The sequence below is a fragment of the Petaurus breviceps genome, unplaced genomic scaffold (assembly GCF_028583685.1).
Source record: "Petaurus breviceps papuanus isolate PSGF00001 unplaced genomic scaffold, PetGlider_PUasm1.0 184, whole genome shotgun sequence".
In the NCBI taxonomy this organism is placed as follows: domain Eukaryota; kingdom Metazoa; phylum Chordata; class Mammalia; order Diprotodontia; family Petauridae; genus Petaurus; species Petaurus breviceps.
The window spans coordinates 14,926,962-14,944,001 of record NW_027185793.1 but is presented as its reverse complement, the minus strand read 5'-3'; the positions used below and the strand labels follow the sequence as shown (position 1 = coordinate 14,944,001).

Genomic DNA, 17,040 nt, shown 5'->3' with positions numbered 1-17,040 from the left:
TTTTCAGGTTGACCCCCTGTTTACAGTGCCAGCACCACCTCCACCAATTTCCAGTAGCATCACGCCTCAGATTCTGCCTTCCTACTTTTCTTCATCTTCATCCAATATTGCAGCCCCAGTTGAACAGCTATTGGTACGAACTCGTTCTGTGGGTATTAATACATGTGAAGTTGGAGTAATAACTGAACCTGAATGTCTGGGACCCTGTGAACCTGGGACCAGCGTGAATCTGGAAGGCATTGTGTGGCATGAAACTGACGAAGGTAACTTTCTTTTTAATTTCTATTATCTTCTTTTCTTTGCTGTATTTAAATTTATCGGTAAGAGAATTTATTGTTTGTACTGAGAGGAAAGACAAGTGACTTCTCACATCATTTGTTGTTTTTTTTAAATAGGTAAATCTTTACTTTTTATTGACTATTTTTGTTAGTCAAAATTTTCTACCTAAAGTACTAAATGGAAGTAGAAACCTGAATTTTCCCTTCTCCATTAGCAACTGCTTCTTTAGATAAGAAGAGATTACTTCACACTCATTCATTCAGATAAACATGGCAGAATTTGGTAGATTTTTAAAAAGCAGTGTCTATATTCATAATCTATAGTGAAAGGGGTCACAAATCAGCATGAGCCACAGAAGTATCATGGAAATGGTTGTTTTATGCACAAAGGTAATGGAACCAAAAATAATAGGTTCATTTGGAAAGAGTCTTGGCTTTGGAATCAGACATGCATTCAAATCCTACTTTAGCTGCTTGCTAGCTCTGTAGTTTCTTCATCTGTAAAGTGGGGATAATACTTTCACTCTTTACTTCACCAGATGCTTGTGATAAAGAGCTTTTTAAGCCTTAAAATACTATGTGCTTATGTTCTTTGCTTTTTAGACCATTACCATTGTTCCCTTACTGTTTGTTCCCTTACACAGCCACACACTGTTTTCCTAATTTTAGCTACTAATCTTTCAGAAAGAAACTAAAATAAAAATCTCTAGGGGAACTGGGAGAGAAGAGAGGTGTGGAAGAGTGAAATTTAAATGAACAGAACAGAAATTTAAATAGTGCCTGTCCAGGAAGCTAATTCCTTCGAAAAAAGGGAGTGGGATGGGCAATATTTTTAGACAAATACATAATAAAGGGCATATTATTGAATCCTGGTAGGTGATGCAGTAGATTGAGTATCGGACCTGGAGTCTGGAAGACTCATCTTAAAGAATTCAACTGGCTTTGTGTTCCTGAGCAAATCCCTTAACCCCCTTTGCCTCAGTCATCTCATCCATAAAATGAGCTAGAGAAGAAAATGCAAATCATTACACTATCTTTGCCAAGAAAACCCCAAATAGGATTGCAAAGAGTCAGACACTCTTTAAAAAACAAACAAACAAACAAAAAATCTGAAGAACCACACTGAAGAATCCAGATAATTAGCAAAACAATGGAAAAGATGAAAGGGAAAGCAGAATAAGAAGATAGTTTAAAAAAATTAGCAGCTTTTGTTTTTTGTCCCAAAATAGGCATGAGATTTTTTTTAGCCTCTTGGGTACATGTGATAGGGAAGTCAGGAAGAAAATGCAAGATCATGAGTCTTTAGGACTGGCAAGGGCAAGAAAAATTGATAACGCTATAACGCTTCTTACGAGGATTAAGGGTTATTAAATTATGGAAATAATTTAAGGAATATTAGGAAAAGATAAGGAAATAGTTTACCTATTTACTTAAGTGTATAATTTGTTTTTCATTTTAGAATGTTGTTTTCTACTTACATTTGAATATATTTCTAATCTGGCCATACATTTTAAATAAAATAATGAAGCTACACTATGAAGAACTCAGGAGAAACTGAGAAATGTTCTTAATTTATCCTATCTTGCCGACCCTTTGCAGTAAATACCATTTAGGAGATGTATTGGGAAAAATATAAGGTTCCCTAACTTTTCCATTGATTGATTCTAGGAGGTGTTTACTTGTTTGAACTACATTTTGCTTTACAGATATTCAATAGCCATTTAAGAATTCACATGTTAAAATTAGTTCAAATAGGTGCTGATTGTGATTGCCCCACATGTTATCAAAGTAAGTACTTGTGTATGGAGGCAATATAGTAGAGTAGATTTGAAGTCAGAACCTGGGTTCAAATCCTGGTTCACTTAATATTTGTATGATGCTGGGCAAGTCACTTAACCTATATAGCTCCTATATCTATTAATCTATAAAATTGAAAATAAAGATTAATGAAAATGAGCTAGTAGAATGAAACATACTTTTCATAGTGACTTAGCTCCGTTTATTGTCTTTCACAGCCTCAGTTAACAGATTATTTGATCTCTGGAGTTTGATCTCTCATGTGGTAAACTTTTTTAAAACTACCCATAGCATCTATAAGGTCCAGGTAGCCTTTTGTTTTTATTTGTTTAGTTGACTAATTTTAACTATTAATATTCCTCTACAAAAAAATAGAATTATTTGAAAAATCCATCAATTTAAGACAGTAACAGCACATTCTATATACGAAATTCTGGAACTCTTTCTGTTTATGCATAATTGTCTTCGGTATTTTGCATTCATATATGAGAGTTCACCAAAGGGCCTCTGTTGTGGGGGAAGGGGATGGGAGCAGGGGAAGTGGATGTGGATGTATGTTTGTGTGTATGTGTGTGTGTGTGTGTGTGTGTACATATATATATATATATGGAGCCGCAAGGTCATTTAGCGGGTAGTATGTTGGGCCTAGAGTCAGAAGACCTGAGATCAAATCTGACCTTAGACACTTAGTAGCTGTGTGACCCTGGGCAAGTCACTTAATCCTGTTTGCTTCAGTTTTCTCATCTATAAAATGAGTTGGAGAAGTAAATGACTCACCACTCCAGTATCTTTGCCATGGAGACTTTAAATGGGGTCATCAAGAGTCAGATACAACTGAAAGCTCTGCAAAACAGCAAATATAAACACTCATAAGGTATATACATGTAGTTGGATTTATTTACTTTTATATATTCATTGTTATTTGTGTGTTTTTCATTCAGTTTATAGGACAGATTCATCCTTTTAGTTTTTGTTTTTTTCCGTATAGGATACTTTTAATGAATACCCTAACATAGAAGAGTCTTCAGCAGCTCCAATATTTGTATTTGTAAGAGTCGTCAACAGCTCTAATACACTCTATATTTACCAATATTTGGAAGGAGCAAATATTTACTGGGGTGGCATGAAAGCAATGACTCTTAGTAGTCCTTCTTGTTGAATATACTAAACTTAGAAAATCAGGGAACTTTAAGAATCTATTCCTAGTAAATGCTCAGGATCTTAAGATGTATGTGTTTAACAGACACATTTGTCAAAGAAAATTCTATGTGAATTTTCTCAGTGTAGGTCTTATTCCTAACATTAACTAATTAATTAACCAGTCAATCAGTTAATTAAATCCACTTGATCATTATTTCCTGTCCTTTTGAGGACAATTATAAGCGAAAGAAGGAACACATTTGTCAATTTTAACTGAGGGATTTAGGAGCAGGAGTGGAAGGTGAGGGAGGAGCAAGGCAACTAAGAGTTTTATTAGAGTTTTGGGATTACATTGACCTAACTACACAATTTGTAACATTTCCAACATAAAACAGGTGGTTTTAAACATTAATCTTAGGCTGAACAAGTTGTGGTATATGCATGTTATGGAATATTATTGCGCTATAAGAAACGGGGAGCAGGCGGTCTTCATATTTACCTGGAGAGGCTTAAAAGAACTGATGCTGAGTGAGAAGAGTAGAACCAGGAGGAATTTGCACACAATTACAGACACAACGTATGTGTGATGACCAACTTTGATAGACTGGACTCTTCTCAACAATGCAGGGATATAAGTCAATTCCAAAAGACGCATGATGGAGAGAAAAATGTGCATCCAGAGAAAGAACTAGAAAGAACTAAATTTATATCCAGGTGGAAGCAAAATACCTGATCTTTTTCGTTCTCTTATTTGATTTTATGTCCTCTTTACCATTTTTCATTCCAGCTGGTATAATCCATCCTTATAACCTGACCATTGTATAATGTGAAAGTATTTACAGATCCTATACTTGATTATAAGACGCCATGGGGGGGGGAGGGGAAGGAGAGGGACAAAATGTGAAATTCAAGCAATTGTGGAATTGAATCCTGTAAACTAAACATTAATCTTAGTTCTGGTTGAGTAAAAATTTCGTTCCTGGTACCTTTGCTTTGACCAGTATGATATCATTGACAGTAGTTTTCCACAAACCCACAAAGCTATAAGTGGGGAAAAATGATATTTGGAGGTGATTTGTCTTTTTGTGATTCTTCATGTAATTATTCATTCAGTCATCTTCAGTAATATGACATATTCTTGTGAATGTGAAGGCATGGGATTTAGAAACCCCAGTGTAATATTTCAACCTTTCCTGTCATTAATAAAGTTCCTGATTAGAGAAAGATTCATTTACTTAACTGTCTCTGACTTAACTCTGTCTTGCTCTTAGTGAGCAAAGATTTCATTGCTTAGTAACAAATTGTCTTAAGGTAAAAAGTGTTGCAAGTATGTTTCCCTCTGGAAGAAAATTAGTATGTTTCAGATCATGCTTAATAAGAGAGAAAATTAATACTATATATGGATGTTTTGCTATTTTACTCTGATCTCTTCTCTTCAAGGAAAGTGCGATGATACAAAATTATTCACAGATGTTAGAAAAAAATTTCTTTAGGGTTTCACTTACACATTTGGGGCACAAATGTGGCTGTTCAATGTTTTGTCAGAAAATTTACTTTAAAGTAAATAAAATAATAAAGGATAGGTAAATATGTTTGTTGAAGTTGGTTTTTAATTCACCAAGATGCATTTTCCTTTTAAATTGATCATTTCAGGTTTCTTAGTCATACCTTTTGTCCTGTTTTTTTACTGACCCTCTCTCTAGTCATGGTTCAGTATTATGATGGTAATTTATCATTCTTGAATCAAAGAAATGATTCCTCCTTCCCACCATTCTCATGTAAGAGGCTAAAAAGGAGTGAAGAGAACACCCAATTTTGCCATACTCGTGGATTTTAATTCTTATCCACATGTTTTAATCTTTCTAGGACTTTCATTTTTCGTGAAGAATTGTCCATTATAGAGTGAGAGAAGAAAAGCTAGTTTATTTAGAAATTTTGTTATTTATTATAGCATGTACTGACAACTGCATGGATTTATTGACTTTCTGTAAGGGGGAGAAAGTGATTATGTATTTGGAATCTTTCACCTAATGTATTTTGTGCTTTCCAAGGAAATAAAATGTGAACTTTGGGGATTAATGATTTGAAGATAACTAATTATAAAAGCAAAGAATTTTCTGGTAGAATACATCAAGATGCTGTCACATTCTGCTTCTTTTCCCTTTTTTTCCAAGAAGGCTGATGTTTTGAATTTGGAAAACTTGTTTTCACGCTATTTAAATTAAAGGAAATGTATTTTGAACTTCTCACACATTATGGATTAATTTGGTAATACTTTTTTTTTGTTTTCCAGCATTTATTCCATTGAGTTGAATTTCACTTCTAACATTTTTTCCCCTCTAACTTTTGATTGAGTTGTGCAGGGACTGAAATGTACATTTAAGTTTATTTTGTAATACTTGATTTTGAAACAAAACAGTATGAAGGCAGTGGAGTTAATATAGTGCCTAGCTGATTGAGGATAATCCTTGAGGTTTTCAGCCTAGGACATTCAACCTTGACAGACCATCTAAGTTCACTTCTGTGTGAGATGAATTCTCAGTGATTATAACAATAGTGAGCTTCAGTGTGATTAAAGATAGTTTTCTTACTGTCAGAGTAATAACTGTAGATTATTCAGCCCACAGTGTGTGTTTGACTTGGTAAGCTTAGTTAGAATACTGTGCTTAATGAGGTCAAGGAGCAGAACTTCTTTCTGTTCCAAGGCCACCTGCTGTACTATAACTGTATCTGAGAGTATTGTAGATTCATCATATTGGTTGGTTTCCAAGGGAACTGATTATGAATTGAGATGCATCAAGGAAACTCCATCATCTCTAGTGGAAAAATAGTTTAAAGTATGTTCCCTATTGATGCAAATTCCCTATTTGCATGTACGAAAGGCAGCCCAAATTAAATTAAGAATTTTTTGTGTGCCTTAATATAAGGTAGTCTCATTATCTTAACCACCATTATAGACTATGATGTGAGTTAGTTATGATATTTAGCTCTTTATAATACTTTTGTTTTAAACGTCAAATGATTTTTTCTCCTTGGGAAATCAGTTCAAATGCTAATTCATTAATAAAATTTATGAATCAAAAACATTAAATTTTATGTGGAACGTGAGAAAAAATAAGTATTCTAAACTTCTTGCACCTGTTTTTTGTTTTTTTTGCATTGTTCCCTTCTAACTCCTCGAGCCTGTCTTATGTTGTCTTAAGCAATATAGCCAAAATTTTCCCATAAAAAGTGTCTATTCTGTCAGTTTTAAAACTGTGTAAAAGACAAGTATCATTCTTTTTTTTTTTTGGAGGGGGGAAGGCAAGGCGATTGGGTTTAAATGACTTGCCCAAGGTCACACAACTAGGAAGTACGTCAAGTGTCTGAGGTCAAATTTGAACTCAGGTCTTCCTGACTCCAGGGCTGGTACTGTTCACTGCACCACCTAGCTGCCCCTCATTCTTCTTACTATCATACTTATTACTTCTTTCTGTTTTGAAATTGACAGATTTCCTTCTTTCTGTGTCTTTTGTGATATTTATGTGTGCTATTAAATGATAAAAAATAAAACAATGTAATCAGAACCAAGTTTAATAAGTTATTTCATCCACTTTGGGTTACTAGCTTTATAACTAAGAAATTATAAAGTGTAAATATATAGTATGAAATTGAATATGCGCTTTCATTTTTAACTCAAATCAAGACAGGATTCATGTTGCTGGTATGGCTCTAATTCTAATACCCTTTAGTTTAGGTTGATGTTGGGACAAAATGGGACACTGCCAAGTCACTGAACATTTAACAGAGGAGAAGGTTTACTTTCTCCTAATACAGCAAAGATATACAGTAATGATATCTTCTCTGGATGTTCACTACCACTCTTATTTCCATTTGTGAACGTGTTTGGTCAGTGAGTCAGTCAACAGAGAATGGTGACTCCTGTGCTGTCAGGAGACCATCAAGTCTGAGAAGTACTGATTATATGCTACCAAAACCTCTTATGCTCCCAGACCAGGAAGTTGCATCACAGAAGATGAGGCCAATCAAGTTGCATGGGGCCTGGGGTAGGGGGACACTTGTGTCAGGAGGACTGTTTCAGCGTCAAGGAAACAGTATTAGGAAATGATTGGTCTTATCATATGCTATACCTTGATAGAGGGTCCTAGTGATCTTCTAGGGCAGAGGTATTCAACTCATGGGGTAAAGGGGGAAAAAGAGTAAACATAAATGAACAAAAAAAATTATGGGAACACAAAAGCTAGAAGTCTTAAGCCTTTCCTTCCTCCTTCAGAAAGGCTAAGCCTCTAAGTCTCTCTGCCCCCATTTCCCTACCCCTTTTTTTCCTTCCCCCCCAGCAACCTAGGTAGAGAGAGTTGTTTCCTAGACTGTTACCTCAGTCAGGGAGGTACTGGCCTTCCCTCTGAGAGCCCCATAGCATAAGCCTGGGGCTTTCTTACGCTGGTGGGAGTTCCAAGTCTCTGTCACAAGTTGTATTTTTTCTCCAGGAGGTGGTTCCTCTCTCAAGAAGAATCAGGACCTCTGTGTTAGAGACACTTGGCTGGGGCTCTTCACTGTTCATCCCCATCAAGCGAGATCCCTTATTTGAGGGGCCACCTGCATTATTAGCTTCCTCTTGGGCATGTTGTTCTGCCCCTGAAAGCCAAAAACTGTCAACTGCTGAATGTGCAGCTCAATTTACTTTAACTCTGAATACAATGGCAGTCCAACTTCAGCAGCTCACTTAACAAGTAAGGCTTTCTGGCCTTGGTTCTTTCTTTACCCTCTTCAGGCAGATTCTTTTAGCACTCACAGAGTTAATCTATCTCAGGAGGCACCTCAGGCAGGTCCCACAGAGAACATTCCCTTGTACTATCACTAAGAGTCAGTATGTGAAGGGCTCTTCCTGCCCCCCTCCCCCCCACCCCAATCAACCACAATGTGAGCCATAAGGCTATCCCTCATTTCATCCTGCTAACTATGCCAAATGTCTTAGGCATGATTCCACAGCCAGCACACTCTTACTTCAGGTTTTATTAGGCAAAATGATTATCTGGATTTGGCCCCTCTTGTCTCCATTGGAAATACATCTGGACTGTCAGTCCTCAGGGTATGGTGGTGACTCCTGTGATCTAAAGAAATGCTGAGTCTGAGAGGAGCTAGCTATATGTGCCTGGGACTTTTTATACCCCTAGACTAGGAAGCTATATCATGGAAGAAGGGGCCAATTAGATTTCATGAATGGATAAAGCTGAGTCAGGAAACCACTGGTCCTATTGCATTTGGTAAATAAGTTTCCTTTAAATTGAGAAAGGTGGTCATAGTTATAGCTTAAGTTTTATAGATGATGCTCTCCAGATTTAGATTATGCCTATAACTTCACAATAGTTTTTCTGTTCAGATACAGATATCTTACTGTAATAATCTGAACTGAAGTATTTCCTGATCTCAAAAATGGAAATAACTGCGGTTTTGTTTTTAGTTTTTGGAGGGCAATTGGGGTTAAGTGACTTGCCCAAAGTCACACGGCTAGTTTTTTTGTGTTGTGTCTGAGGCTGGATTTGAGCTCAGGTCCTCCTGATTTCAGGGCTGCCCGAAATAACTGCATTTTCAAAACATAGTTTGTCCATTTTGATATATAATTATGTCTTTATCTTGGCACTACGGTGTTTTATGGTTAAATTTGCTTATTTGATGAGTGGAGAGACAAAATGACAGCATATCTTATTACCCTGGCACTAAGTTTATTGTAATTAGCTGCAGAGATGGATATTGCTAAAATGACTTTTTTTTTTAATGAAACGTTTGTGATTCAGTTATTGTAGTCTTTCTTAATCCTGATCAAACTCGTTATTATCTTAGTCTGTCTTTGGATCCTCACAGTGCTGAGCAAATGGCTTTGCTTGTGCTAATTGAGTGTATCCTAGGTAAGTTTTAAGTATAAGCCTCATCTGTTACCAGAGGAGGTTGGGAGCTCCAATTATCAAAAGATTGAATAGCAGGGATAGCATTTTTTCAATTTATTTATTTATTTTTAGTTTTCAACATTCATTTCCACAAGATTTTGAGTTCTAAATTTTCTACCCATCTTTCCCCTATCCCCACCCCAAGATAGCAAGCCTACTGAATACCCCTTCCCCCAATCTGTTCTCTCTTATATCCTCCCCCATTACCCCCCTAACTTTCTAGTAGGGCAAGATGGATTTCTATACCCCATTGCCTGTATATCTTATTTCCCAGTTGCATGTAAAAAAATTTTTTTTAACATTTGTTTATAAAGCTTTCATTTCCAGATTCTTTCTCTTCTTCCCTCCTCACCCACCCCCACTGGGAAGACATGCAATTCAATATAGGTTGTACATGTGTAATTAGGCAAAATGTTTCCATAGTAGTTATATTGAGAAAGACTAGCTGTTTATTTTATTTTCTACTTTGGCCCTGTCCCTTTTCAAAAGTGTTTGCTTCTAACTACCCTCTCCCCCAATCTGCCCTCCCTTTTATCATCCCCTCTCTTGTTCCCTTCCCCCATACTTTCCTGTAGGGTAAGATACCCAATTGAGTGTGTATGTTATTCCCTCCTTAAGCTAGATTTAGTGAGAGTAAGGTTGACCCATTCCCTTTCACCTTCCTGCTCTTCCCCTCCATTGTAACATTTTTCTCTTGCCTCTTATATATGAGATAATTTACTCTATTCTATCTCTCCCTTTCTCCTCCCAATATATTCCTCTCTCACGCCTTAATTTTATTTTCTTTTAGATATTATCCCTTCCTATTCAACTGATTCTGAGCCCTCTGGCTATGTATACATGTACACATATATGCACACACTCACACATATATTTATACACACATACACCCTCCTATACATACATATAAATGTATGTATACATGTGTTTGTGTGTGTGTATTTAGTTCAACTATCCTGATACTGAGAAAAGTGTCATATGTTACAATTAGTGTCTTTCCATGTAGGAATGTAGATAGTTCAACTTCAGTAAGTTCCTTATGATTTCTTTTTCCTGTTAACTTTCTCATGCTTTTCCTGCTTCTTGAATGTGAAAGTCAAATTTTCTGTTCAGCTGTTTTTTTTTTTTTTTTCAGCAAGAATGCTTCAAAGTCCTCTATTTCATTGAATGAACATATTTTCTCCTGAAGCATTATACTCAGTTTTTCTGGGTAGGTGATTCTTGGTTTTAATCCTAACTCCTTTGACCTCCAGAATATCATATTCCAAGTCCTTAGATCCCTCAGTGTAGAAGCTGCCAGATCTTGAGTTATCCTGATTGTGTTTCCAGAATACTCAAATTGTTTCTTCTTGACTACTTGCAATATTTTCTCCTTGATCTGGGAACTCTGGAATTTGGCTATAATATTCCTAGGAGTTTTCTTTTTGGGATCCTTTTCAAGAGGTGGTCAGTGAATTCTTTCAATTTATATTTTGCCATCTGGTTCTAGAATATCAGGGCAATTTTCCTTGAGAATTTCTTGAAGGATGATTTCTAGGCTCTTTTTTTGATCATGGCTTTCAGGTAGTTCAATAAATTTTAAATTATCTCTCCTGGATCTATTTTCCAGGTCAGTGGTTTTTCCAATGAGACATTTCACATTGCCTTCTATTTTTTCATGTGTTTGGATATGTTTTATAGTATCTTAATTTCTCATGAAGTCAGTACCTTCCATTTGCTCCAGTCTAATTTTGAAGAAATTATTCTCTTCAGCAACCTTTTGAAATTCCTTTTCCATCTGGGCAATTCTGCTTTTTTTAGGCATTCTTCTCCTCATTGGCTTTTGGGCCTCTTTTGCCATTTGAGTTAGTCTCTTTTTTAAGATGTTATTATTATTATTAATAGTCATGCTGTTGACTCATTTTTGATGATATTCATGCATCATTTTCATTTCTCTTACCAATTTTCCCTCCACTTCTCTTACTTGAGTTTCAGAATCCTTCTTGAGCTCCTCCATGGCCTGCGATCAGTTCATATTTTTCTTGTAGGCTTTTGATGCAGGAGTTTTGACTTTGTTGTCTTCTTCTGGTTCCATGTTTTAATCCTTTTTGTCCCCCCCAAAAAGATTCTATGGTCTGATTGTGCTTCCTCTGTTTGTTCTTCTTGCCAGCCAATTACTTGACTTTTGAGCTCTTTTCCACAGTAAAACTCTGCTTCCAGAATGGAGAGAGCTGTGTCCCAAATTGCCAGGATTTTCACAGATATGTCAGGACTGTTGTCAGAGCTATGAGGAAGGTTCCCTCTCTACAGCCACCACAAGCACTAACATTCCTCACCCCAGGAACACCACCCAAGACTGTAACCCAGATCCAAGCAGGTCAAAGCAAGAATGATTACCCTCTAAATGGTCACTTGGTTCCCCTACTATCTGTAGGCCAGGATCTCTGGAGGCAGCCACATGGCAGCAGCTGTAGGCGCCAGGATGCCACCACCTCTACCACCCCTGCGGGCATGGGCCTGACCATGCTTTTCTCTCACCCAATTCCAACAGAGTTCCCTACTGACCCTATATTTTCTCTTTAGCATTTATGACTTGAGAAGTCTGGTGACCATCACAGTTGCCAGTGATTCACTTTCCTGACATCTGCTGTGGCTGGTCTGAGCCGTGAGTCTGGGTGGATAATGTGGGACTGCTCCTAGTTCTCAGCTCCCAGCCCAGTGCAATAGACCCTTCTGGCCAGCCTGCCAGGCTGCCTTCAGAGGGAGATTTTTTTCTCTCTGTCACTTTGCAAGTTCTGTAGCTCTAAAATTTATTTAGAGTCATTTTTTTACTGGTATTAGAGGTGGTTGGTGTGAGAACTCAGGCACCTGCTTTTACTCTGCCATCTTGACTCTGCTCCCCTGGAGTAGCATTTTTTTTTACCACAATTTATAAAAATTACCTTTTAAAAAAATTTCTTAGTGACTTTCCAACTTACTTGCTTTTCATTTTGGTTCAAATATCTTATTTTCAGGAAGAGGTTTTTTTTTTTTTCATTCATATCAGTCACTAAGCTCTTTAGAATGTTTTCTCTTAGTATATGCACAACTAAAACCAGTTATATACACTTACACAGTACAAGGAACAGAAGACTGAGTTAGTCCTATAGGTTATATGGGATGTATTCTGAAGCATTCTGACATGAATCAAGAGAGAATCTTTTTTCAAATGATCTGGGTGTGAAGGTGGATCTCCTTATTTTTAAACATAAACATAGAAGAATCCCATTCCTCTGGAAACAAAAAGCTTTCTATAAATGTCAAGTGATGCTTTTCAGAGAAAATCAAGATAGATGTGATAGAATAATTAATCCCTCCTCTATATTTTAAAAAATACTGAGTGCTTAAATTTTCTGCAGAAACCCATGCACAGAGATGGTAAGAGAAATGACTACCATCATAGAAGGAAAGTGCTTTAGCTATAATTTGAATCTAGTTCTTTTGACTTCCATTTCTGACCTCTTCTCACTGCCCAATTCTGCCTTGTAAAAACTCCTTGAAATAAATGACTTTAACTTTGCAGTGAACTTCAACCAGAATCATGTTGATTCTGGTTATCTCGACCAAACAGAGGTCTGCAAGTTTAGAAGACTGTTTAGTCTTGCCTTTGATCCATAATGACATTAAAAAAAATTATTTTACCAAAAATTTATTTTCCTTCCCATTTTTCCTCCCTCCTTTTTTAAAAGAGAAAAACAAACCCTTGTAGCAAATGTGCATAATCAAGTAAAAAAAAAATTCTTACATTGACCATGTCCAAAAAAATATATGACTCATAGATTCGGTTTTTAAGAGGTAAGTAGCAAGCTTTATCACTATGCAACTGGAATTGTGGTTGGTCATTGTGTTGATCAAAGTTCTTAAGTTTTTCAAAGTTGTATTTATGGTGTTTTGTCAGTATATAAATTTTTCTGATATTTCTTGCTACTTTTTGAAACAGTTTGTACAAGAATTAACAAAGTTCTCTGAAACTGTCCCATTTTTCCTTTCTTATATAATGAAATAGTATTCCATTACATTCATATAACATAATTTGATGGGTACTCCCTTAGTTTCCAAATATTTGCTACTACAAAATAAAAGACTAGTAGAAACATTTGTACATATGAGTAACTTTTTCTTTTATCTCTTTGGGAAGATAGGACTATTAAAATTATTACTGGGTCATAGGGTTTGCATAATAATATAGGAAGTATGGGGGCATAGTTTCTTGCTTTGTAAATAGCTAAACAAGTTCACAGATCCATCAGAAGTGAATTAATGTGCCTGTTTTCCAGAATCCCTTCCACCATTTTTGACATTTTCTTCTTGTCGACTTTGTGAGTCTGATGGGTTTAAGATGGAACTTCAGAGTTGCTTTAATATATGTTTATTTAATTAATAGTAATTTGGAATATTCCTTTCAAATTGATATTGATAACTTGGATTTCTTCTTTTTAAAGATGGTCTGTTTATATCCTTTGACAGTTTATTTGTTGGGGAATGACTCTTATTCTTAAATTTTAAATCAATTCTTAATATATCTTCTGATTATCAGACAGATTTGTCACAAACTTCCTCCCTCCCCCCAGTTAACTGCTTCCCTTCTAATTTAAGCTACACTGCTTTTGTTTGTGCAAAAAAAAATCTTATCAGAATTGTTTATTTTATCTTATATTGATCCTCTCAATCACTAATTTGGTCATGAAAGTTTCCTTTATCTATTGATCTGAAAGGTAATTTCTTCCTTGATTCTCTGATTTGTTAACGATTTTACCTTTTATTTCTAAGTCATGTAATCATTTGGAGCTGATCTAGTTATAAAGTATGATGTTCCATTTATAGTTAATATCATACTACTTTCCAGTTTTCCCAGCAGTTTCTGTCACATAATAAATTCTTATCTCAATAGCAAGTCATCTTTGGGTTTATAAAAAACTCGATTACTGTGTTTCTTTGGTTCTGTATATTGGTTACTAAATCTATTCTACTGACCAACCTCCCTATTACTTACCAGTACCAAATAATTTTGAATATTACTACTTTGCAGTATAGTTTGTAGTATAGTGTGCTACTGCTGAGTCCACTTCTTTCTTTCTCCCCTCCCCCCCAATCATTTCCCTTGAGATTGTTGATTTTTGTTCTTCTGATGAATTTGGCCTTTTTATTCCTTCTATCTCTATAATCTTTTGATAGTTTGTTGGTAAATGAATTTAGACAGCATTGTCATTTTTATTATATTTTCTCTGACAATGAGGAGTTGATATTTGTCCAAATAATTTAGATGTTCTTATTTCAATAAGGAATGTTTTGAAGTTGTAGTCATATAGCTCCTATGTATGTATTCTGTTCAGTAGACTTTCAATTACTTTATACTTTCTCCAGTTATTTTAAACAGAATTTCTCTTCTGTCTCTTCCTATTGAGTTCTGATGGTAATATACTGAAATGCTGATATTTTAATACAGATTTGTTTTATATGTTGCAATTTTATTAAATTATCAATTATTTCAAGTAACTTTTTAGTTGACTTTTAGAGGTCCTTGTTTAAATCATCATGTCATCTACAAAAAAATAAATATTTTATCTTTGCTTATGCTTCTTCCCTCAATGTCTTTTTTGTCTCATTGACATTTCTAGCATCATATTAAATAGTAATTGTGATAATGAAATTCTTGTTTAACCTCTGATCTTAATGGAAAGCCAGTAATTTATCCTTACTACATAAAATGGCTACTCTTGATTTTAGATACTTATATTAAGAAATATCCATTTATTCCTATGTTTTGTAATATTTATTTCAAACTTAGATAGGTACTGCATTATTCAGAAACTTTTTCTCCAGCTATTCGTAATATTTTTTTAAAATTACTAATATTGTCTGTTATGCCAGCAGTTTTCATAATATTAACAAAACTCTCTAATTTTGTTGTAGGACTAGCTTATTTGTAGTATATAATCTTTGTGATAGGTTGCTGTAACTTCTTAGCTAATATTTTATTTTTGTGTGTGTATCAGTGCTTATTAGGGATATTTTTCTGTGGTAAGGGTTCTTAATCTGAATTCCATAGACTCATTGATGTTTCAAGGAATCTGTGAATTTGGATTAAAAAAATCCATATTTATTTCAACATTATTGATTTTCTTTGTAATCCTGTGGAATTTTTTTTTTACTCATTTGAAATATGGCAGGATACCAAAGACTTCCTTAGACTGTTAAGGGGTTCATGAGACTAAAAAGCTCAAGAATCCTTAGTCTATAGCTCTTTTCCCTATTTTGATACTTTCTGGGTTTTGTCAGAATCTTATTTGTGTGATAGAAATAATTTTGTAGGACCCCTTCTTTTCCTATAGTCTCAACAGCTCATGTAATATTTTAATTAATTACTTTTTCAATGTTTGATAACATTTTCTGTTATATCCAGAATTTTCATCTTTTGGAGTACATGAGTAGCTTGTTCAATTTCTTTTTCTGTTATTTGCCTATGTAAATTAAAATTTCTTGTTCTAGTAACCTAGACATTTTACAGTTTTTAAATAAATATCCACTTCATGTAAGTTGTTGGCTTTATTGTCATAATCATTGGGCAAAATAATTTCTAATAAATTATTTTCTTAATTTTCAATGAAGTTCTTTTTCATTTTTTATTCTGGTAAACTTGGTTTTCCTCTTATAAGAATAATTAAATTAGCTAAAGTTTCCTTTTTTATTCTTTCATTTCCAAAAATCAGGTACTTATTTTATTTTTCAGTTCAGTGGTATTATTTTTCTTTCATTTTTGTTAATTACTTTTTATTTTCAGAATTTCTATTTTGCATTAATTGAGCTTTTAAAGTATGTTGGTCATACAGCTTTTTAAATTTTTGCTTGAAAAACTTTATTGTTAAGGTTCTTTTCCCCCTTGGTGCAGCCAGGTAGCACAGCAAGTAAGAGTACTGGCCCCAGTGTCGGGATGACCTGGGGATCGAATCCCTGCTCAGACACTTAGCACCCACCCAGAAACACCTGGCGGTGTAACCTTGAGCAAGTTACTTAACCCCAATTGCTTTAAAAAAAAAGATTCTTTTCCCCCTTTTGTCAATATAAGTGTTAAGAAATGCAATTTTTCCTTTAAAGACTATTTTGGAAATATCCTAAGAATTTTGGTATGTTACTCTGACTACTGTCATCTTTAATGAAATTATCTGTTGTTTCTATGATTTCTTTCTTTGACTCAGCAAAGTTTTATCATTAAATTAATCTTAATTCTTTTTAGCAACTCCTTATTGAAGATGTTTGCTTTTGTTAAAGTTCATAAAAGACATTTATTGGTACATCTTAAAACCTTTTGTCAAAAGTACCTTAATTTTCCAAAGTTACTTGTAAAAGAGCTTCTATTTTGTCATTTGTTGTTTCTTTAATGTCATTTCCTTTTCAAAAGTTTTGTTGATTTCTATATAGACATTTCCAGATTACTTTCTTCCATAGGAGGTCTCCTGTAAAAAACAAAACAATTAAAACTAACAAGACAAGTGACCATATCTGAAACTACATGCAACATTCCATATCTGTAGTCTCAAACCTGTTTTATTTTTTTTAATTTCCAGAAAGCTATTTTCTCTCCCACTACCTGCATTGAGAAAAAGAAAAGAAAAGAAAAGCAGATTCCTTGTAACAAAGATGTAAAACAACTTCCTTCATTGGCCGTATACAAATATACACACATATGTCTCATTCTGTAGCATTCTGTACCCTAAATCTACCACATCTCTGTCAGAAGGGAGATAATATGTGTCTGTCCAGAATCATAGGTGTTGTTTTGGTGATTGCAGTTTTTTTGTAGTTTTCAAAGTTCTTTGTTTTTAAAGTGTTGTATAATTTATTCTCCTGGTTCTGATCATTCC

The 17,040-nt window shown here is 34.9% G+C and overlaps 1 protein-coding gene across 5 annotated transcripts in view; it reads left to right on the top strand.

Moving 5' to 3' along the window:
• Positions 1-17,040, top strand: part of ZNF608 (zinc finger protein 608) — a 233,840-nt gene that overhangs the window by 137,910 nt on the left and 78,890 nt on the right. For all 5 annotated transcript variants that reach the window (XM_069088160.1, XM_069088159.1, XM_069088156.1 and 2 more), the window contains one exon: positions 8-263. In XM_069088160.1, the coding sequence (XP_068944261.1) occupies positions 8-263 (256 nt within the window). The remainder of the gene's footprint in view (positions 1-7; positions 264-17,040) is intronic.